Source organism: Myotis lucifugus, unplaced genomic scaffold, assembly GCF_000147115.1.
Source record: "Myotis lucifugus unplaced genomic scaffold, Myoluc2.0 scaffold_719, whole genome shotgun sequence".
NCBI lineage: Eukaryota > Metazoa > Chordata > Mammalia > Chiroptera > Vespertilionidae > Myotis > Myotis lucifugus.
The window spans coordinates 41409-64665 of record NW_005871767.1 but is presented as its reverse complement, the minus strand read 5'-3'; the positions used below and the strand labels follow the sequence as shown (position 1 = coordinate 64665).

At 50.2% G+C, this 23257-nt stretch overlaps 1 protein-coding gene across 8 annotated transcripts in view; it reads left to right on the top strand.

Moving 5' to 3' along the window:
• The window catches only part of DNM2 (dynamin 2), an 85439-nt gene that overhangs the window by 48033 nt on the left and 14149 nt on the right, over positions 1-23257 (top strand). For 3 of the 8 annotated variants that reach the window (XM_006105732.3, XM_006105727.3, XM_006105725.3), the window contains exons 6-14: positions 2098-2258; positions 3769-3911; positions 7021-7156; positions 8875-8942; positions 9544-9682; positions 12018-12104; positions 14639-14709; positions 18024-18075; positions 18942-18953. In XM_006105732.3, coding sequence (XP_006105794.1) covers positions 2098-2258; positions 3769-3911; positions 7021-7156; positions 8875-8942; positions 9544-9682; positions 12018-12104; positions 14639-14709; positions 18024-18075; positions 18942-18953 — 869 coding nt within the window. Of the gene's footprint in view, positions 1-2097; positions 2259-3768; positions 3912-7020; positions 7157-8874; positions 8943-9543; positions 9683-10906; positions 11046-12017; positions 12105-14638; positions 14710-18023; positions 18076-18941; positions 18954-23257 lie in introns of all 8 variants that reach the window. The other 5 variants (XM_006105728.3, XM_006105726.3, XM_006105731.3 and 2 more) reach the window with 3 other exon arrangements.

The following is a 23257-nucleotide window of genomic DNA, read 5'->3' as shown; positions in this document are numbered from 1 at the left end:
TACTGTATCCTCTGCTCATGATAATAGGGATGATAGAGACTGTGGGCTTCCCATGGACCTGGGCTCAGATCTGGGTTCTCCGTGTGCTCCTTTCTGAGACCTTTGTAAGTGAGCTCACTTTGGCCTGCCTTGGTTCCCTCATCTGTAAAATGGACATAATGACATATGGAGAGGACAAAAAGCAAGTCTGCCTAAGACTCAGCAGGTGCCACTCCCCTTCTCCCCAAGAGAAGCGTTAAAAGACCCCCGCTGTCAAGAGAATGGGGATAAATATATATGTTTGTCACTTCAGGTCTTGGGCCACTTATTTGCATTCCACTTTTCCAACTTTAATTATATTAATAGCAATGAATAACTGCCTCTGTTCATTGAGCACCTACCATTTATTGGCCACTAAGCTAAGTTCTTTTATTTTTTATTTTTATTTATTTATTTATTTATTTATTTTTAATATATTTTATTGATTTTTTACAGAGAGGAAGGGAGAAGGAGAGAGAGCTAGAAACATTGATGAGAGAGAAACATCGATCAGCTGCCTCCCGCAAAACCCCCACTGGGGATGTGCCTGCAACCAAGGTACATGCCCTTGACTGGAACCGAACCTGGGACCCTTCAGTCCGCAGGCCGACGCTCTATCTACTGAGCCAAACTGGTCAGGGCTATTTTTTATTTTTTAATAAATATGTTTTTATTGATTTTAGATAGTGGGGGAAAAGGGACAGGGAGAGAGAGAGATTGATGAGAGAAACATCAATTGGCTGCCTCCTGCACACCCCCTACTGGGGATCAAGCCCACAAACAGGCCTGTGCCCTGACTGATGATGCTCAACCAGCTGAGACACACCAGCCAGGCCTACTAAGTTCTTTATCTCTCACAGTGCCCATTTGTATACCTGTATTGCTTGGTGCCTTGTGTCCATGCTCAGGGGCTCCTGGATGTTCTATCTTTTTAAAAATATATATTTTTATTGATTTCAGAGAGGAAGGGAGAGGAAGAAAGATAGAAACATTAACGGTGAGAGAGAATCATTGATCAGCTGCCTCTTGCACACCCCACACTGGAGATCGAGCCCGAAACATGGGCATGTGCCTGACTAGGAATCGAACTGAGACCTCCTGGTTCATATGTTGGTGCTCAACCACTGAGCTACACCAGCTGGGCTGTTCTGAGTTTTTGAACACCATCCCCTTTCCCATCTCTATTTTGTCCTCTTTATGTTTTTCTTGTTCTACTCTTTATTTCTAAATATTGCAAATCTTTTCTTCACACTAGCATTTTTATTCTAAAAAACGGTTTCTCACATTTGAAAAAAAAATTCCAAAATGGTACTGAAGGCTCTTAATTAAAGAGACTGTTTCTCAACCCCCTCCCCCAAGTCCCATTTCTCATGTATTCAAAGTTAACTGTTTCTTAGGTTTCATTCAGCATATTTTAATATAAATACATTCATTTTGAAAACTCGCTCATGTTTTTTTTTAAGTATTTCTGTAGTTTCCTATTTTATGTGTAAATTAGTGATCTCTCAAGAATTAATTTTGGTAGGCACCCAACTTGACCAACAGCGACCATTGAGTAACTCCGCTTTCTTCCCACTGAATTAGAAGAGTTAGCTGTTAGTTCCCACCTGCTGCTGGGTATGGTTTTGGACTTTCTATTGCACTCATCTCTCTGGACATATATGCCCCAATATACCCAACCTTTTCCAATATAGTAGCTTTAGAATAGGTTTTAATTTCTGGCAAGATCAGCTGTCTCTGAATTGCCCTCCTTTTTGAGATTTTTTTCTTACTGTCTTCAAAGCTCAGCTTCTGGATTTCACCTTCATTAAAGCTTGTTTCCATCCACCCCCTTCACACCAAGCTGCATATACTCTCCTTCCAAACACTTGTGTTGCTTTTCAAGACTTCACTCTGTACTTGCGTTCTCCGTGTTTCTAAGTAATGTGTACAGCTTGTAACCCAGTCTGTCAGTGACTCGTAGGACAGAATCCACATATTCACCTGCACCTTGCTTAGCTCTGTGCCTGGGCTGCAATGGGCACCTGGGCCCTTTGGTCCGCCTGGCAGTGGCCCTGCCCTGACCCTCTCTCCCCGCAGGCTACATTGGTGTGGTGAACCGAAGCCAGAAGGACATCGAGGGCAAGAAAGACATTCGTGCGGCACTGGCGGCCGAGAGGAAGTTCTTTCTCTCTCACCCCGCCTACCGGCACATGGCTGATCGCATGGGCACCCCACACCTGCAGAAGACTCTGAATCAGGTGTGTCAGAGGTTTTGTGCAGTTGCACATGCGCAATCAAGTGTTAGGTAGTGATGAGGGCCAGGAAGAGACTGGGAGGCAGAGACAACAGCTCAGGGGAGCAAAGAGGGAAGGAAGTGTCCAAAGGCAGGGGCCCTCCAAGAAAGGAAATGAGTCTGCCTGGGCAGAGGCCTGGAGGATCAGGAAGGGAAGTAAAACTACCCGCAAGCTGCCAGGGCCTCCTGAGAGCCAGCAGCCCAGCTGGGCTCCTGAGGGCTTGGCTGCACATCAGATGCTTCCTGGGGCGGTGGTCCCCCTGCCCCTCTATTTCCCCATGAGTTACATGGAACCGCTCTAATGCTTTAGGATGCTTTCTGAGACGAGGGATCTGCAGAGCACGTAGTCCACCTTTAGAATAAATCTGTAGCTCCCACAGAGGGCCGCTGGTCACAGAGGACTTTGGGGTGGCCCAGATTCATACCGCTTGATGGACATCCTGTAACTTCTTTTCTATTGCAGGACAGATGGAACAAAACACCACTTTTCAGTTTTGGGGTGTTAGCTGATTTTATGGCACTTCCTCTCAAACAACCTCCCTTCGTCTCTTCCTCCCTTCCTGCCCTTCCTTTCTCTCTCTCTTTTATCTCTCTATTCTCCTCCCTCCCTTACAATAGTGAACAAAAAAAAGTCCTATAGACCAAATATAGTGAAGGTCCCATTTTCTCCATCCCATGAGGAGGTGGCCAGGGTCATCATTTCCTGGCTTTCCTCCTAGAGACACACAGGGCCTAGAGGGCCAATATGTCTATTTCACCCCCCTTTTTCCCTCCCTCCTGTTTCTCCATTCCTCCCCCCCCCCCCACTTGAACAGTAAGATATTTACCCACTACTTCATCTGGCTTTTTCTCTAACAACTTGTGACTCATCCCCTAAGCTTTCCTGCACTGCTGTCTCCTTTTAAGATTTATGAATAATGAACAAATCCACATGATGCAAAAGCAGAACAGTAGAGGAAAAGGGGGCTTTGGTGAAAGGTCTCCTTGCTGCCCACCTGCTCCATTCTGCCCATTTCTTTCACATTTGTTTCTTGTTGAGTATTCCTTTTCTCTGTTCCTGCAAATGAAAACATGTTCTTACTTTCACAGAAGGGAGCACTTAATGCATATGTTTCGTACCTTTTTTTATAGGGTACATCCCCCGTGTCTATCTATCTGCCCAGTGTCACCCATCCATCCGTCATTCAGTCCATGGTCCTTGGGCTTTTCACTGAGCAGCACTTGTGGGCGGTTGTTCTGGATCAGCACACGTGCCCTTGCACATAATTGTGTTTACTCCATGGTAGACAATCCATCTGTCCTACAAAGGCCCGTGGGCTTTTCTCAGCTTCTCTTTGCTTGGTGACAAGTGTGACTCTAGCTGATGTTTTGTTGCTTTCTCTGGAGGATGGAGGGTGTGGTGGGCCCAGGCGCCATCATACATGGCCCTTTCCCATGCTTGCACTCATCTGTCATCTCTGGCTTCTCTCTTGCAGCAACTGACCAACCACATCCGGGAGTCACTGCCGACCTTGCGCAGCAAGCTGCAGAGCCAGTTGCTGTCCCTGGAGAAGGAGGTGGAGGAATACAAGAACTTCCGGCCCGACGACCCCACACGTAAAACCAAAGCCCTGTTGCAGTACGTTTGTCCTCTCCCAACCTGGCTCACTGGGGCCTCCACCCAGCCACAGGGTTCCAGGACTAGGCCGGGCATCAATCCTCATTCATCCTTCTGTTCATTCAACAAACATCTCCCAAGGGCCACCTGTGTGCCAGGCCCTGTCCTGAGCACTGAGGTCACCTCAGTGAATGTATTCCAGTCTGATAGAATACAATATCCTTCCTGCCCCATGTGATCAGAAAGGGGAGATAGGGAAGGATGAGACACAATAAGTAAATAAAATGTATAGTGTGTGAAATGTCAAAAAATGTTAAAGTGGGTAAGAGGCTAGAGAGTACCAGTGTGGGCATAGCGTGCCATTGAAAATACAGTGGTCAGGCCTGGCTGGCATGGCTCAGTGGTTGAGCATTGACCTATGAACCAGGAGGTCACGGTTCATTTCTCAGGTCACATGCCCGGGTTGTGGGCTCGATCCCCAGTGGGGAGTGTGCAGGAGGCAGCCAATCAATGATTCTCTCTCATCATTGATGTTTCTATCTCTCTCTCTCTCCCCTCCTCTCCGAAATCAATAAAAACATTAAAAAAAAAAAACTAGAGTGGTCAAGAAGGCCTCTCTGAGTCCTTGGGAGTCAGGCAAAGACCTGAAGAGGTGAGGGAGGGAGCCACATAGAGCCTGGATGGGGCCCAGCCAGTGCAAAAGTCTTGAGGCAGGACTGTGTCCAGCATGTTGGAGGTCCATGTGCCTAGAGCGGAGTGAGGGAGGGAGAGTGGGAAGAGGTGAGGGCAGAGTGTGCAGGGCCTTGCTGAACATGGGGAGGACTTTGGCTCTTGCTCTGAGTGTGGTGGGAGCCATGCTTGGTTTTGAGCAGAGAATGGGATGGCCTGACTCGGGTGCTCACAGGCGCCCTCTGGCGGCTGCAGGGAGGACAGACATGGAGGGGGTGGGACCAGACCCCGTGTTAGCTGCTTCTGCTTGATCTCTTTGAATTCTCACCCTGACTGAGTTCAGCTCAGAACTGTAGGAGACTCCCTGCAGCTGTGCAGCTGAGAGGCAGGGGAGCGGGTGTCCCCACCACCGCAGGTTCTTACTTGGGGCTCTTCCTGCCCCTGTATTCTCAGTTTCTGCCCTGCCAGGGACCATAAGTGCCGCAAGGACTTGGTTAGAGTGAGTTCCAGAAACTCCCTGGCGGCTCATGTGGCAGGTGGTGGCATGCACAGGACTCCTCCTACAGGCACACCAGAGGGGCACTGCCCCCATGACCATCTTAGGTCTGACGTCCCCTCCCTCTCAGCCATTGGGCGGTGCAGGGTGGCGGGATCGGGATGAGAATGCTTTTATGCTCAGTCAAGCTCAACTGCATTCTGCAATGCTTTTTTTTTTTTTTAAATATATTTTTAATGATTTCAGAGAGGAAGAGAGAGAGATAGAAATATCAATGATGAGAGAGAATCATTGATTGGCTGTCCTCTGCACTCCCCACACGGAGCCAAACTGGCTAGGACCACAAAGCTTTCTACAGAGCAAATGCTGATCCTTTGTAGACCTGAAGAGGAGATTTAGTCTAGCATCTGCTGCTGCCTGGGGGTAAGCCTGGGTCTGCTGGGCTTCCCCTGGCTGGTGACCATGCCTCTCTGAACCTTGTATTCCTTACCCCTAAATGAAGGTATGAAAGGGAAACATCGAACAGTTGCCTCCTGTATATGCCCCAACCGGAGATTGAACCCACAACCTAGGTATGTGTTCTGACTAGGAATTGAACCCGCCACCTTTGGTGTTCAGGATGACGCTCCAACCAACTGAGCCACCCAGCCAGGGCAAAAGTGTTTTTTAATTAAGGCATGTACGTTGTTTTTTTAAACATAATGTTATTGGAACTCTTAGTAGACTGCAGTATTGTGTAAAAGTAACATATATGCACTGGGAAACAAAAAATTTCTTATCACTGGCTTTATTGTGATATTTGCTTTATTGCAGTTATCTGGAACTGAACCTGCAATATCTCCGATGTCTGTCAATGCCTGAGTAGATCAAGAATTTGGGAGGCAGAGATGAGGAAATGATTAAGGCAGACAGTGTAAGGGACTGGGGGGAGCAATTAAAAATACCAAGGAGCCAAAACCGGTTTGGCTCAGTGGATAGAGCGTTGGCCTGTGGACTGAAAGATCCCAGGTTCGATTCCGGTCAAGGGCATGTACCTGGGTTGCGGGCACATCCCCAGTAGGAGGTGTGCAGGAGGCAGCTAATCGATGTTTCTCTCTCATCAATATTTCTAACTCTCTAACTCTCTCCCTTCCTCTCTGTAAAAAATCAATAAAATATATTAAAAAAAATACCAAGGAAAATTGAGACACTAGTAAATATCTTAGATCTTTACTGTTCACATTGTCACAGCATTAATTAGCAAAACTTCACACTTTGTAAGGGCTAGGCTGGGTTCTAAGGGGCCAATCGTGGTATTAGTACATTTTGTCAATTATGTGACATTTTGACTTCTCTGAATTCAAAAGTTTTAGAATTACCGTGATTTGACAGCATTTTTTATTTTTTTGTGGAAGTATGGACTAGGATTGTATTTTAGGATTAATGACTTCTTGGGAGTTGATGAAATCTAGAAACTTTGTGAATCCTCAGTGACCTTGTGTGGAGGTGCTGGTATGATTAACCCACTTTCCAGATGAAGGAACTGAGGCTCAGAGGGACAGAGGCCTCAGCCTATAGTGGTGGAGTGCCGACCCACGTGCTGGGAGGTGGCGGAAGCCCCCTGAACGATGTGAAGGAACTACCATTTCACTCTATGATCCTGTCGGATTAGACCAAACCTCAGGGCAGAGGTGAGGTTGCTAAGTTGTGACCCCCACACCTCATTCTTGTCATCTGCAAAATGGAGTATTAACTGCACCCCCTTCAGTTCAGTGAATGATCGTAACAGGCATATAGAATGGGCCTGGCATGTAGCGAGTGCTTGCCACCTGCAGCTCCTGAATTTTGTTTATTTGTTTTGATGTACACATAGATTTTGTTCCTAAAAATGAAAAGAGGGAACTGAACCGTGGCTTGACTCAGGACGTAACACCGAAGCTTTGTTGAAACCTCTGCTTAATGTTCGTGTTTTCTTCTTCCTCGTAGGATGGTCCAGCAGTTTGGGGTGGACTTTGAAAAGCGGATAGAGGGCTCTGGAGACCAAGTGGACACGCTGGAGCTCTCTGGGGGCGCCCGAATCAATCGCATCTTCCATGAGCGGTTTCCCTTCGAGCTGGTGAAGGTAGTGCGGCAAGGGCTGGGCCCTCCTGTCCCTGGTCAGGCACCCATCTGCTTGGCCTTGAGCCCAGCCTCCTTCCAGAGCTTTCCATCTTGAGCTCTGGCCTTCATGCCTGAGCCTGCCCTGAGTAGAGTATGGCCGGAGAGGCGTCCCCTATGGTTTCCTACCCTGAGCAGGCAGCTTACAACTTTCCAGCAGAGCTGGACAAGAAGTTTCATTTTTTTTTCCTCTGACAAAAGCCAATACAATGTATTTCCTTTGCAAAATACATAGAAAATAGTGGGAAATTCACATGTCCTTAGCAGGTTGAAAAAAGGAAAAGGAGGTTGTGGACCCAACATGTGCAGCCTAACACATAGATAATATTTGTAATATCCTTCCATATGAAATTATACCTGTGTGTCTTTTTTTTTTTTTAATATATTTTATTGATTTTTTTACAGAGAGGAAGGGAGAGGGAGAGGGATACAGAGTTGGAAACATCGATGAGAAACATCGATTCAGCTGCCTCTTGCACGCCCCCTACTGGGGATGTGCCCGCAACCCAGGTACATGCCCTTGACCGGAATCGAACCTGGGACCCTTCAGTCTGCAGGCCGACGCTCTATCCGCTGACCCAAACTGGTTAGGGCACCTGTGTGTCTTGATGTGTGTATTTGCATAGATCTGTAAGGATCTTACAGTTCTCGGAGCTAGAATTTGAGATTTTTAAAAACAATTTGCTTGAACTTTTTAAAAATTTATTTTATGGATTTTAGGGAGAGGAAGGGAGGAAGAGAGAGAAATATCAATCATTGATTGGTTGCCTTCCGAATGCACCCTGACAGGGAATCAAACTCGCAACGTGGTTATATGCCCTGACCAGAAATTGAAACCACCACCTTTTGGTTTATGAGACGACGCTCCAACCACACTGGCCAGGGTGTAAAAATTTGCTTGCACTTTTTATTTTTTAATATATTTTTATTGATTTCAGAGAGGAAGGGAGAGGGAGAGAGAGATAGAAACATCAATGATGAGAGAGAATCATTGATCGGCTGCCTCCTGCACGCCCCTACTGGGGATTGAGCCAGCAACCTGGGCATGTGCCCTTGACCGCAATTGAACCTGGGACCCTTCAGTCCACAGGCCTATGCTCTATCCACTGAGCCAATCCAGCTAGGTGCTAATTCTTTATTAATTCCTCAAGATAAATTTCTAGAGCATTTAAAACTACCAGGTGACATTGTAGGTATATATATTTTTATTTTTAGGTATATTTTTGGAGGTTCTTAATTTGTAGTGCAAGTGGCCCCAAAAAAGTTTTTATATGAATTTATGTTTCCTCTAAGACAGGGGTGGGCAAACTTTTTGACTCGAGGGCCACAATGGGTTCTTAAACTGGACCGGAGGGCCGGAACAAAAGCATGGATGGAGTGTTTGTGTGAAGTAATATAAATTCAAAGTAAACATCATTACATAAAAGGGTACGGTCTTTTTTTTTTTAGTTTTATTCATTTCAAGCGGGCCGTAGTTTGCCCACGGCTGCTCTAAGAGCAAGAGTGTTAGTTTCACAGCATTCTTGCTGATACTAGGTTTTAATATTTTTAAAATTTTTGACCAATTTAATATTCAGCCATGTGAATACAGATGCACGTGGGAAACAACATTCTCCAAATAAACACCTGTTCTGAAGGTGCCCCAGGTACATCCTTGCTAGTGTTTTTTTTCTCTGTTCTCAGATGGAGTTTGATGAGAAAGACTTAAGACGGGAGATCAGCTACGCCATTAAGAACATTCATGGTGTCAGGCAAGTTCCACAGGGAGCGTTGCCATGGTTCCCTTGACCTTTGCGGTGCCATTCTCCAGTCAGTCTGTCCCCCCAAACCTGTGGGTGCCCTGATTGTGAGGTCCTGACAGGGTTCCTGGGTGGTTCTCGGTAGCCATACTCTCTCCAAGGGCCCTTGAGGGTGGATGGGCTCAGTCCTGTGTGAGTAGGTCATGGGTTACAGAACTGTCTGCTGCCCTTGGATTAAACATTGGTAAACCCCCCAGTCAGTTGGCATGAGCCCAAGTTACTGTAGTCATCCAAGAAAGCTCGCTGCATATTTGCCCTGGGGGTGGGGGTGGGGAGCCAGAGCTGAGTCATGATTACAGGAATCCAGTGTTTGAACCCATCCTGGGCTCCCTCCGTGTTCCAACAAAAATAGTCCTTCCAGTCATCCAGTCTCACATCACCAGGGTCCTCAGGTTGCCCTGGGCTTCCAGGTAGTGGACACAGGCATCTGACCCCTAGACTTGCCATGACCTTGGTTCTTTCGTGGGAACCCGGCCCCTGCCTGTGAGATTGCTGACCATGCTTTGTTTTTCTCTGACTTATCTCCCCTGCCCCCGGGTTTGGATGGTTTTAGGACCGGGCTCTTCACCCCGGACCTGGCATTCGAGGCCATTGTGAAAAAGCAGGTCGTCAAGCTGAAAGAGCCCTGTCTGAAATGTGTCGACCTGGTTATCCAGGAGCTAATCAATACAGTTAGGCAGTGTACCAGTAAGGTATTGGCCCCTCGGCAGGGGACTCCTGGCCGTGTGGAAATGGGGGTTCAGGGCTTTGGTATCAGGCTCCCGGTGCTGCTTCAGCCTATGTCCCGTGGTGCCTTCCCCCTGCCTCCAGATTGCCTTGGTTTCCAAGAATGTGGCATCTTCCCAGAGGCTGGGGCAGGGGCTGTCGGCCTAGGTGCAGCTGGTAGGGAGGGGAGGGGGATGGGGGAGGTGTCAGGCCTCCAGAACTGGCCATACTTTTGGGCAGGGCTCCCTGGGACCCTGATACCAAGCCTAGCATGTGTCTGATGGAATTGGGGGTGTCATTGGGCTGTCGCTTTGCTGCCTTCTGAGAAACAGAGAGGGACCCCGCATCAGCTGCTGGAGGCCAAGCTCCCTGAACCTCCCTGGCTGTCACTCCTCCTTGAGTGACACCCTTGGGCTTCCCTGGAGCCAGTCATGTTTCTGTCCCCCGGGTGCCAAGAAAGGCCCACACACTAATGTATAATGAGTGCTCGGGTCCCAAAGTCGGCTCGGCTCCTAACTGCCTCCTCTAGTTCCCTTGCTTCCCCAGGAGCAGTGCTGTTCCCCCAGGTAGCCAGTCCTCAGATCCACTAGGTCACAAGTGCCTATGTGCTTGGGCCACTGCCTCCCCCCAGCAAGACATGCCGGTTCCCCCGCGGGCCTGGCTCCCAGGGCAGCATGCTTTGGCCGAGCAGCTGAAGCGCTTCTCGATGGGCAGTTTGTGCTTGCACGTCCACGATGGCCGTAGAGCTCTGGGTCGGCCTTCCTAGGCAGGCGATTTCTGCTTGAGCCTTCTGTTCTCAGTCTGGAAAAGCCCACATTTGCTTCTTAAGCTTCTTCGATTGGAAAAGGAAGGGGAAAGAAACCCAGGTGGGTTGGAGATGGTCATCCTGGAGCCCGTTGCCGCAGATAATGAAAACACAAAGCGTCCCCACACCCATAGCCATCTGCACGAAGATACTGACCCTTAGCTCTTCTGTGATTAAACCCAGACCAAGTCCACCCCTGGGACCCAAGATGCCTCTTTGATCCGAAGCAGCTTCCGGGGCAAATGCGGGCACAGGCTCCTCCATGCATGTCACTAACCAACTGACTCTCGTTTCCCTCCCTCTCTCTCTCTCTCTCTCTCTCTCTCTCCCCCTCCCCCATCCCGGGTGTGTGGCCTGCACTGTCCCTGGGTGTCTCTCTACTGGTCCCACCCTTCGCATGACCCAGGACGGGGCTCTTCACCCCTGATATGGCCTTTGAAGCCATTGTGAAAAAGCAGATTGTAAAACTCAAAGAGCCGAGTTTGAAGTGTGTTGATCTCGTGGTCTCAGAACTGGCCACGGTCATTAAAAAGTGTGCCGAGAAGGTAATAGAAGGTTTTGTTATTCTCACCTACGCATCTGTCCCCCATCTTCTCCCTCTGTTGTTAGTCTTAACCCGCGCATCTGGGAGACTGTCTCGGATGGATCCCCTCTGCATAGGCCAGTGTCACTTAACGACATCTCAACTTTGCATTGGCAGACAAAATGGAGCGAGATGCACCGCACGTGTGTGCCACCTTTGCCGTTTGGGCTACTGAAGGGGCTGGGAGGCTTTGATGTTGCCAAAAGCATTTACTCAGCAGGCAGTGGGGTGAGGGTCATGCCTGTTCCTGAGACCCTGAGAGAAAGGGGGTTTCCACACGGTCACCAGCGCAGTAAAACGTTGCCATGTGCAGACCTTCGTGTTCTTACGTCACGGGACGTTTACTGAGTTTTCATCAAGTCATTTTGACTGTCCAACTCAATTTTCTCCAAAATGGAGCTTAACCCAAACTGCAGAAGGTGGCTCTTCATGTGCTGGCTGGAGCTCTGGGGGTGTTAGAGGAGTGGGTTCCAGAGCTGAGATGATGAGGAACGGTTTTCTACAAGGGATCCCTCTGAGATAGATGACCCAGAGGCCAACCCACCATCTTAGAACAGCCGCTGTGCGCTCACGAGCTGGGCAAGGGCGCTCATCCCAGTGACCGGTGGCTTTAATTATAACCAGTGTCCTCACTCCCACCCAGTGCTGGGCGGGAGGGGGATGGCTGTCGCCCACATTCTCTGCCACTTTCCAGCTCTAAATCGCATTCTCAAAAAGCATCTTTGCTTGTGCACGGGGACCCCGTCACTCTCTCCGGCCCACCGTCCCCCCACGGTCCCCTTGTCTCCCAGCTGGAACAGCTATGAGACAGGAGTGGGGTGGGGACGCGGTGGGCCCACCCATGTCTCCCACCTCCCCCCGTGTTTTCTGTGTAGTTCACATTGCTTCCCATGCCACGAGGACCCAGCCAACGCTGCCTCTGCTTTCCCCTCAGCTCAGCTCCTACCCCCGGTTAAGAGAGGAAACAGAGCGAATTGTCACCACTTACATCCGAGAACGGGAGGGGAGAACCAAGGACCAGGTACTGGCTTTTTGTTTTAATTTTCAGGTATAATTTACTTGCAGTAAATCTTGAGTGTCCAGTATTTTGGGTTTTGACAAATGCGTGCAGTAACCCCTACCTCAGTCACAATATAGAACGGTTCTGTCACCCTCCAAAACGCGCATCCTTTGCCCTTTTGCCGTCAACCCCTCCCTGACCCCCAGGTCCAGGCAGTCACTTGGCGGCTTCCTGTCCCTCTGGTTTTGCCCTTTTTCCCAGAATGTTTTGTGAATGGTCTGTACTACATAGCCTTTTGATTCTGACTTCCTTCTTTCATCCCTGTTGTTTGTGGTATATCTGCAGTTTGTTTTTTCAATCTTCGCCCAAGGATATGTGTGTTTTTTTAAATTGATTTTAGAGAGAGAGGAACAATGGGAGGGAGAGAGAGAAACATCAGTGTGAAAGAGAAACTTCATTTGGTTGCTTCTCGTACCCCCCGCCCTCCCAACCTAGGTATGTGCCCTGACCAGGAATCGAACCCGCAGCCCTTTGGTGTACAGGATAACACTCCAACCATCTGCGCCACTGGTCAGGGCTGAAGTTTGTAACTTTTGATCGCTGAATGTGTGGCCTACAGCTTGCTTATCTGTTTGCCTGCCAGAGGACATGAGGGTGCTTTTTGTGGTTTAGTTTTCCTGTGGAGACCATCCAAGCACACACAAAGGTAGAGAGTGGGTTCCTCCAAGCAGTCACAGTGGGAGTCTCCCCTGTTCCCTGCTCTGTGTGCTGAGGGCCTTCATTCCTCCCTCATGTGCCCCAACACCTGGTCTTGGTCACTTTCCCTCCGTTGTCTGCTGTGGTCTCGTGGCAGCTGTTCGTTGTGTTTGGTTGTGATGTCACCTGTATAGAAAGGTTCTTCTCCCCTCGACATTGATGGAGAAAACTGGCTCATTTGTCCTTCAGAGGATCCCCCAGTCAACCTGTGCCCTGTTTCCTCAGAGCTTCTGTAGCCTAGAAGCTGTGTCAGAAGCTTGAGAGGGTCCAGTTCGTTTTGTTGTCCCTTCCATACACACCACGGCCCCTGGTTGCTCCCTGTCGACACTGCTGGGCTTGATGCACTGGCTCCGGGATAGTGGGGTTCAGGCTTTATAAAACTAGCAACAGTGGAGCACCCCAGCCTTTTCCAACAACCCCACAGAGCCTGACCTACTGCCTGGCCTGTTTTATGCTTGAGGGCTTGGAGGCACAGTGAGGTGATAGGAAGGGGCAGGGTACTGTGTAAGGGCCCATCCCTTATCTTTGATGACATCCCCACTGGCGTGTGTGTGTGTGTGTGTGTGTGTGTGTGTGTGTGTGTTACATTTTAATGTCCTCACCTGGCGAGATTATCTTTGCTGTTTAAATGTAGCACTTAGGAAATGCCAGGTGCTAGCTAACGACTTTACATATTGTGACTTATTTAACTCTTTGAAGTGGGCCTCTTGTGCCCCTATTCCACAACTTGGTAACATGGGGCCCAGGGTCACACAGCCGTCTGGCTGAGCCAAGCCTGCAGCCCAGGTAGTCAGCCCCAGCGGCTATGCCAGTGACCATGGCTGCCTCTCTCTGTTTGGTAGGCTCAAACTTAACTTAGTTGTGAGTCTCTGATGTCTGGAAGCACCTGTGTGTCCCTTCTCCCTACAGATGTACCCCCAGGTGTATTTTTTTTTTATTGATTTTTTACAGAGAGGAAGGGAGAGAGATAGAGAGTTAGAAACATCGATGAGAGAGAAACATCTATCAGCTGCCTCCTGCACATCTCCCACTGGGGATGTGCCCGCAACCCAGGTACATGCCGTTGACCGGAATCGAACCCAGGACCCTTCAGTCCGCAGACCGACGCTCCATCCACTGAGCCAAACCGGTTTCGGCCCCCAGGAGTATTTTGGTGGGAAGATGTGCCCCTGTTCTTGTACCCGAGAAGCAGCATGGTTCCGCACCCAGACCCCACCCCTATGTGAAAAGTGCTTTATCCACTGCCCCTGCCTGCCATGCTGGGCTCTATACAGATGCTCCTCAGATTACAATGAGTTTATCAGGATATAACCTCATCGTTACATCCTGATAACCTCATGGTAAATTGAAAATAAAGTAACCTGAAAATGCATTTAATACACCTAACCTTTTAAACATTATAGCTTGGCCTAGCCTACCATAAACGTGTTCTGAACACTTAAATGAGCCTACAGTTGGACAAAATCATCTAATACAGTGAATGCACTATAGAGCAAGCATGTCAAACTTGTGGCCCTTGGGCCACATGCCTCGTTTATTTGGCCCGTGTTAGCCTTTGAGTTTGACATGCTTGCTGTAGAGTATTGATTGTTGACCCTCATGCTCGTTTGGCTGACTGGGAATTAAGTCTTGCTGCCCAGCATCATGAGAGAGTATCGTGTTACATATCACTAACCCGGGAAAAGATCAAAATCCAAAGTATGGTTTCTACTGAATGCTTACCACTCTCACACTGTTATAAAGTCAGAAAGTCATGTCGGGGACCATGTGTACTCACAGAGACTTCTGCTTTCCCTCAGATTCTTCTTCTCATCGACATTGAGCAATCCTACATCAACACAAACCACGAGGACTTCATTGGATTTGCCAAGTATGTACTGTTGGGCACAGCGGCTGATGGGCTGGCACCGGTCCACCCTCATTGGGATCCCCTCTGAGAGCTGGAGCGTGAGGGTCTCTGTCAGGGTCCTGGGGTGAGAGTGTCTGGAAGGTTGCCTGGACCACCCCCATTGTCCCCACTGCCTCTCCTATGAGGGCACCAGAGGTTTAAGGAAGAAAGTGCAGTCCTGGGGTCAAGTTCATGAGGAAAGGACAAGGCTCGCTAGCATCAGTGCTTCCTTGCCTGAGGCCCTTCTCAGAGCCTGTCATAGCTCCGGTGCAGCTTTCCCAGACTCCATGTGCACTGGCCCTTTCACAGAGTCTCATGGGTCAGGGCTGCCCTGCATCGCCACGGCTTCCATTTGTTTTTTTATTTATATTTAATCCTCACCTGAGGATATTTCTCCATTGATTTTTAGAGAGAGTGGAAGAGAGAGAGACACCGATGTGAGGGAAACACATCGATTGGTTGCCTCCTGCACAAGCCCGACCAGGGCCCAGGCTGGGAGGAGCCTGCAACTGAGGTACGTGCCCTTGACCGGAATTGAACCCGGGACCCTTCCATCCACAGGCCGGCGCTCTATCCACTGAGCCAAACTGGGTAGGACTCCATTTATACACTGTAGATTTAAAACCAGAACCTTCCATGGAACCTAGATAAGGGGCTAGAACAGGGAGCTCTGATTTCAGCAAGATGTAGATATAAATGCTGGTGGTCTCAGGCGTCTCCCACTGACTCCTTCAGCCCTTGTACCCTCTCAGTAAGCTTGGGTGTCACATGGATTGTTCTGGTGGCTCACAAAGGTTTTCTTGCCTGAGCCCAATAGCATAACAGACCATTGGTAGCCAACTCCCTTGTATCATTTAGCAAATATTGTCTCTCTGTGCCAGGCCCTGTGACACAGCATTGAGCAAGCATAGGCCCAGGTCCCCACCCTCAAAAGAAGGTCCCATGCCAGGGACAGACGTGCACCTGGACAGTTAGGATACAGTGTGGTCAGTGCTGGGGCGGGGACTGTAGGGCCCATGGGAGTCCAGAGGGCGGCCTTCTGGCCTGACCTTGGGGGTACAGGGAGGCATCTTTGAGGAGGGGCCTGCTAGAGCCCAACCTTGGGCTAGCAGGCTGCAGCAAGAGGATCTTTCTGTCGGGGGATTCTCTGTTGTGCTAAGTAGTTACCAGGTAGAACACTTATCAATGCACTCAACACAGTTAATTGAGCAGCTGTTCTGTGCTGGGCACATGGTAGGTGAGTAGAATGAATGAATAAGGGCATGATCATAAACTTCAGGCCCCAGCTGAGGAGTCCCTGCTGGGAGTGGGCTGGGGGCACAGGCCATGGGCCACCCCCAGGTGTTTCTCGGAGCCTGGGGAGCAGCCCCTCCTGCTCCTATCCCAGCAGCCAGTTGTATGTAGGCTGAAAACACTGGTCCTCCCTGTTCGGTTTGCTGCTGTTTTTCTCACCTTGATATCTCTGCTTCTCACACTTCATCCACAGTTCCTTCTCACAATTTCTCCTGTTTTTCCTTTGACCACTCCACTCTTTCCTCTGGATTCCTGCGCCTTCCCACCTCCCCCAGCTGTTACTATACTGAGCAGCTGGTGACCTGGTGGGTATTGCCTGCTGTGTGCCTTTTCCCTGGTGTGTGAACAGCTGGGGGCGGGGCCCAGGGTGCCAGGCTCCGCCCAGCCTAGGTATAAACCAGGGCCCCAGTCCTAGGTGGGATATCCCAGGGTCCCACTGAACAACCATGGAGCACTGTTTCAGGGCCTTTGGACTAGGACAGTGAATAAGCCAGACTTGGGACTTGCCCCTTCAGAGCCCACAGGCTGGGGACACATTGTCATTGAGCAAATTGTCACAGAGAAAATGAGAGTTGGAAAGGAAGGTAGGTGAGGGGTTGTGGAAAGGGGAACAAGGGATGCGTCCTGGAGAGACCTTCCCAAGAAAGTCCTGACAGCCAAGTGACAGGCGGGGTACGCCAGAGAGCGTTAGAGACAGGGAAGGAAGGCCGAGAAGCCAGGAGCATGGAGACCAGCACAAGGTGAAGGTGAGAGGCCAGCCCCATCACCAGGAGGGCCTGCAGGCTGGGGGGAAGTCTCTTTCTGGGGGCAGGCAAGGGAAAGGTGCAGCCGTGTGGGCAGCCAGGACAGGCAGGGAGCCAGGAAGCCCGTAGGAAGTAGCACATCCGGGACCTCTCTAGCACCCAGGCCCTGCCATGAGGGGCTTAGCTCAGTCCTGTCTTCTTCAGACACGTTTGGTCAAACTTCTTTGCTTGGATGTTCTGGGCTGCTTTCCCATGGCCTCTCCACACTAAAACCCAAAGCAAACGCCCCGTAATAAACTCATTGAACATTAGGAAAATTATTGGGTAAAATTCCACCTCCATTCTTAATATTTTTAACTTTTACTGATCAGGGAACAGAAACTTATTCCTTTTTTGCATGTGTACACACACACACACACACTCTCTCTCTCTCAATTTATCCAACAGCCAACTTGAACTTTAATGTAAAACTCCAGAGGCAGTGAGTAAAAGAATGAAACAGGATGGTTGGCCTTTTCATACTGTTCTGAAAGTTCCAGCTAAAGCAATACGATAAGATATGACATTAGGACAAACAAGTGAGCTAAGTAGGTGCGAGATACATGACCTTCATCTGCACTCATCATTTCCTGGCATGCACTAGCCAGGAAACAGGGTAGAATAAGAAGAAAAGCTATCTGGGACTGTAGATAAATAAAGGACCTTGTAGAAACATGCCCTATGGACCTTGACTGTCCTCTGGTCTGGGCAGGAGCCATCCAAGATGAGTGATGTTTATTGATAAGCAGCTGTCCCACGGTCTGATCACCCAGATCTGACAACACCCTGGTCAGAGCTACTTAGGACTTACTGCCAGGGGTTGGGGTAGGAATGGAGAGCGGGAGAAAGCCTCAAGTTTTTGACCCCTAAGCACTCAGAAGCCATCATGGCTAACTTCGAGCCACCTGGGACTCCAGCTCCTCATGCCATTCTTGGAGGCTCCAGTACCCAGTCACTTTGGAAATAGCTGGTGCTCTTAGGGGTGGCAGAAATCAGGGCCTAGAAGCCTCAGTGTAACTCCATACATTTTCTCCTTCCACGATCCTGAGCTCGTTCCCTTGGGCAGCTGTTTGTGTGCAGGGCAGTTTCTCTCTGACTCTGCCCTTAACCGGTCACTGGCCCCTCGTGTGGTAAAGAACCCCACCTGGGCCATGAGGGCCTCTTGCTCCCTGTCCCTCCCAGCTTCTCACCTGCATGAGCCTCTCTGTGCTTTGGTTTCAGCGCCCAGCAGAGGAGCACACAGCTGAACAAGAAGAGAGCCATTCCCAACCAGGTAACCACCCCTCTAGGGCCCGCAGCTCCACCCTCAGGGGAGGGGGCGGGACGGCACTAAGGGACCACCGAGCCTTGCAATGGCACCTGGCGTGTGCATGCCCCACAGATCCTCACCCTGCAGCCTCTTAAGTCCACTTAGGTTGTGATGCTTCGGGAAACTGGTCTGAGAGCCAAAGCTCTGGCAGGGCCAAGGGGGCAGATTTTATACACCTGTGAGTCCCCGTCTGAACATCCAAGGCCATGGTTAGAGCTTGACCCTCAGGGCAGCACAGTCACCCATGGTGTCTGTGGCCACATTGGGTTCTCGGCCCCAAGGACTAGGAGCCTGTGGGAGGCTGCATTGTGGAAAGAGTTCCATGGTTGACCCCACCTGTGGAAAAACCATAAGTCACACACAGGGTGTTCTACCTTGTTGATGTACCCCAGCCAGAGGCCGTGAAATAAGAACAGCTTTATATATTTACCACTATTTTTTTTTGGGTTTTTGAGAAAATCATCACCTTTCTGCCCGTGTCCCCTGCTTCTCCACATCATACAGGGATGAGGGTGGGGACTCTGCTATTTATCTTGCACGATTATCGAGCCCTCTGGAAAAGAAGGGTGTAACCACTGCATGATTTTTTTTGTGCTTGTTGATACGTATGTTGTTGCTTTCTTGTTTCAGGAGATGATAATGAATTAAATATTAACACCATGAATATAATTAATAGCATGTAATTTTTTTTCTTTTGCTGTTTTTTTCCTCTGCTCTTCTCTCTTCCCATTTGTGTGCCTTTCCTGCTTTTTCTCTGTCCCCTCATGTCCCTGACGTCTCTTTTCCTCTGCCTGCTCTTCTTTGATTTACCTAACTTTGCATTTTCAAAGGGGGAGATCTTGGTAAGTACCCACTTAGTGTGGTAGCAAACATTAGAGATTGTCGTGGTGGTGGAGACCCCCCCACCCCTTAACATTCCCTTCCCCTCAAAATAAAAAACAACTAACAATCAAGCTAACCAAACCTCCCTGCCACAGCCTATGTCTGATGTCATGTTGCCTTGGGCATAAGCAAACTTAACACAGACTAACCTGACCACTGCCCTGGTGGAAGGCCGCCCTCCAGCCCATTCCTAACATGTGGACCTGGTTTCCTGTAGGTCAGGGATGGCAAATACTTGACTAATACCCCTCCCTCCCTTCCCTCTATCACATCCTTCTCGGGAGATTTTGCTCAAGCTCTGCTGGAACTTGCCACTGCCACCGCTTTGTCCCCAGTGCAGACATCACCGTGGGGAAAATGTCCCCTTCCCGTGCTCATGGCAGACATTACTAATTGATCTAGCACTCTTTCCCTGGTGCCTCTCCCCTGTCATGTGCCCATGGCAGACACTGCTAACCATTCCTGGCACTCTTTCCTAAGCATGCCACCACTCCCCATTCTATGGCAGATGTGACTAACTGGCTGGGGAATTTATTTCCCATATGATAGCTTTGTATGTGACACAGTTTATGACAGGCATGACTAATTGATGAGGGAACTCACTACTGAATGCTGCCACTATCCTGCCTCCATGGCAGATACACGATGGAGTGGGCTCTTCTGTGCCACTTGCCCCATCCCGTATCCTTTGCCTGTGGCAGACATCACTTGTTGATCCTAGCATTCTTTCCCATTGCACCTAGAATTCTTACCACAGCACTTCAGGCAGCTCCTACTCGTTGATGGGTGTGGCCCCCACATGAGTGGTATTTGCCATCCCTGTTCTTACACTTCCTCTCCTTGTGTGGCCCAGCCCAGTGGGTAGCAGGTGCTGCTTAAGTCTGACAGTTGAACTCTTTTCAAGGTGCCTGCCTCTGGGCAACTGGCTCAGCCCCAGCTCTCCACCTTGGAGAGCAAGGCCTGGGCCCCCAGCCCTAACAACAGCCTCCTTCTCCGGGATGGTCTCCCACCACCAGCCACTGAGGCACTGGGTCCCACTGCTGCCCCTAGCATGGATCTTCGACCCCAAGATCTTTCCAGTAGCTGAGCTGATCCTGTGCCAGGGCCTCACTTGTGCCCAGGGCCTAGAATTCTCTGAGGATCCAGAAAGAGCCAGAGCTTCGGGGCAGAGGGAGCAAGAGGAATGGATTGTCTTTGGCTCCTGATTCCCACGTCACCTCCAACCCCCTTGGAACTTGAATGATTTCTTGCCTCTAAATAGTCCAGGGGCCTGAGAGGTTTAGTCATTCTTTTCCTGCTGGATTCCAGACCCCTGGCTACAAAGCCCAGCTCTGCCGTGTGCATGGCTGGAACCCTCACCTGGGAGGAGGCTGGCCCACCCTGCTTGTGGGCACCAGCTGTGTCGCTTCTTGCCTGCTGCCCATGCTGTCCCTGTGGTCCTTTCTTCCACCCTGGCATGCCTTGCTGTGTACCCTGGAGCCCCGCCTGCCTCTTCTGTCTCTCCTGCCCATCCCCCATTGTTTTAAGCCCAGTCCCCTTGGGCACAAATCTGGGTTTAGGATGAGGGGGTCCAGGTACTCCTTTTCCTTTAGGCTCAGCGCCTGTGTCTGCCACCCACAGCTTGCATCTTCCCATGGTGGGGTTCTGTTTCTAACCCCAGTTGGACTCACATGAAGGCAGCTCTCTGGATGGCTCGAGGGAGAAGGGACCTGGGGGCTTCTGCAGGTCCGATTAGCAGCCTCCTGCCCTGAGACTCAGATGTGCCATTCCTGGCGTGGCCCCCATCTCATACCACATGCCCTGTAGGCAAGCGAGGCCACCAAAGGGTGGTTGGGCACAGGCTGGGCCCATGAGTGCAGAGGCCTCATGGGAGGATTTATCTGGGGAACACTGACAGCCTGTCTTTCTATCCCCCTCTTCCTCCCTTCCCTGGCTGTCAATCAGTGACTGAATTGAAGGTTAGAAACACCCACTCTGTGGGCCTGGACTAACCCGGGCAGGCCCTCCTTACCCCAGGGGAGCAGAGGAGCAGGCATGAGCAGAGCCCCGAAGCTTGGGAGCTGGATGTGGTGGCCAGATACACGGGCTGCTTCCCGGGTCCTAAGCAGGAAGGCCTTGGGCCTGAGTCTGGAGACCACCCTTGCCCTCAGCATGACCTACTTTCCTGCTTTACCTGGGACTCGAGACTTTTTAGTGCTAAACTGGGGTGAGTTGGTCATCCTGCTTCGAGGGAGGATACCATGGCCTCTGCCTCCTTGCCAACCAGGCAGCCTGCGGCTGGGCAGGTGTTAGAGGTCACTGCCTGCTTCCTGGTGGCCAGAAGATTCCAAAGTGCTGTCTCGTCATCCAAGGGAGGGAGAAGTCTATGCCCTGGGCCTTAACCAGGGCTTCCAGCTGGCGTATCATGCCATCTCCAGCCTGGGCAGGGGCTTCTGCATGGTGCAGGGGTCTCTGAGCGCTCTGTGGCCATCTCCATCTTTATGTTCTGAGGCTCAGAGCCTAAGTCTAGCCCCAAGAGGAGTAGGGGTTGGGGGTTGGTCTCCCTGTTAAGATTTGGTAAGCCCGGGGTCAGGTCAGGGTAGGCAGAATGCAGCCCGTCCTGATACCCACCCACTAGGAAGGTATGTGGGCCCCAGAACCACCCCCAAATCCTCATGTAGGGTGCTCCTGCCCCACCCCAGTGTGGGGTCCCACCACTAGCTCTTCTCAGCTATTTGTGGCCGCTTGCAGCCTACTCTCTGCAGGTAGGCATGGTCTGTTGCTGCCTTGGCCCCAGGCAGCCCTGCCTGTGCCTCCACATGCTTCCCGCTGCCCTGGGGTCCCCAGTCCAGATTGGTGGGGGGCTCTGGCCCACACATGTCTCCATGGCCCAGGGATCATGAGAGCATTGCCCCCCAGGCTGCCTGTGTATAGCTGCCAGGTGAGTCCCCTGCACCAGCCTGGGTTCTGCCTCTCACTCAGATGACAGCCACCGCCTGATGACCCCATCCAGGAGGTCTCCCGGCCCAATGTGTCAGACAGAAAAGTGGGACGATGGGGCATATTCCCTGCAGGTCCCCAGCGCTCTGGATGAAGGCATCCCTTTGTCCTCACGCCCTGAAAGGGAGCCCCAGGGTGGGGGCTGTCAAAGCAGGTACCTGTGCCCGCTGAGCACCTGCCCTGGTTTACTGTCAGATGAGCCAACAGAGTAGGCAGCAGAGTCAGGGCTGAGTTGAGCCTCTGCCGCTTGGCTCCCGAAAGGAAAAAATAACTGTTTCATTGTGGGGGTGACTCCTCCAGTCCTCCATTGACCTTCCAGAGGGGATGAGGGGCAGGGCCCAAGGGCATCCCTCATGCCCATGTCTCATTAAGATAATTACGATCATCCACTGTCACATGCTGTGTGGCTGCACACACAAGCCTGGGTCCCTCCTCGGGGCCCCTCTCAGCAGGCATTCCTTTGCCACCTGTGCTAACTCATCCTAACCCAGGCATGTGAGTGAATCAGTGACTGTCCACCCAAGTGCCCCATATGGGTTTCCAGCAGAAAGTGCTTGGGGCAAGATGAAGTTGGTTGGCTGTTTTTTTTTTTTATATATATATAAATTTTTATTTATTGATTAATTTTAAAGAGGAAGGGAGAGACATCAGTTTGTTGTCCCACTTATTTATGCATTGATTGATTGATTGATTTTTTAAAAATATGTTTTTATTGATTTCAGAGAGAGGAAGGGACAGGGAGAGAGAGCTAGAAACATCTCTGATGAGAGAATCATGGATCAGCTTCCTCCTGAACGCCCCCTACTGGGGATCATGCCTTGACTGGAAATCAAACCATGACCTCCTGGTTCATGGGTCGACACTCAACCACTGAGCCACACAGGCTGGGCTATTTGATTTTTTTAAATATCTTTTTAAAAAATTGATTTGAAAGAGAGGGAGAGAGAAATATTGATTTATTGTTCCACTTATTTATGCATTAATTGGTTGATTCTTGTATGTGCCATGGTCGGGGATCGAACCCACAACCTTGGCATATCGAGATGTTGCTCTAGCCAACTGAGCTACCCAGACAGGGCCTCATTGGTATATTCTTTTTTTTTCTTTTTTTTTTTTATTGATTTTAGACAGGAAGGGAGAGAGAGAGAGAGAGAAACATCAATGACGAGAGAGAATCATTGATTGGCTACCTCCTTCACGTCCCCTACTGGGGATCAAGCCCACAAACTGGGCATGTGCCCTTGATTGGAATCAAACCTGGGACCCTTGAGTCCACTGGCTGATG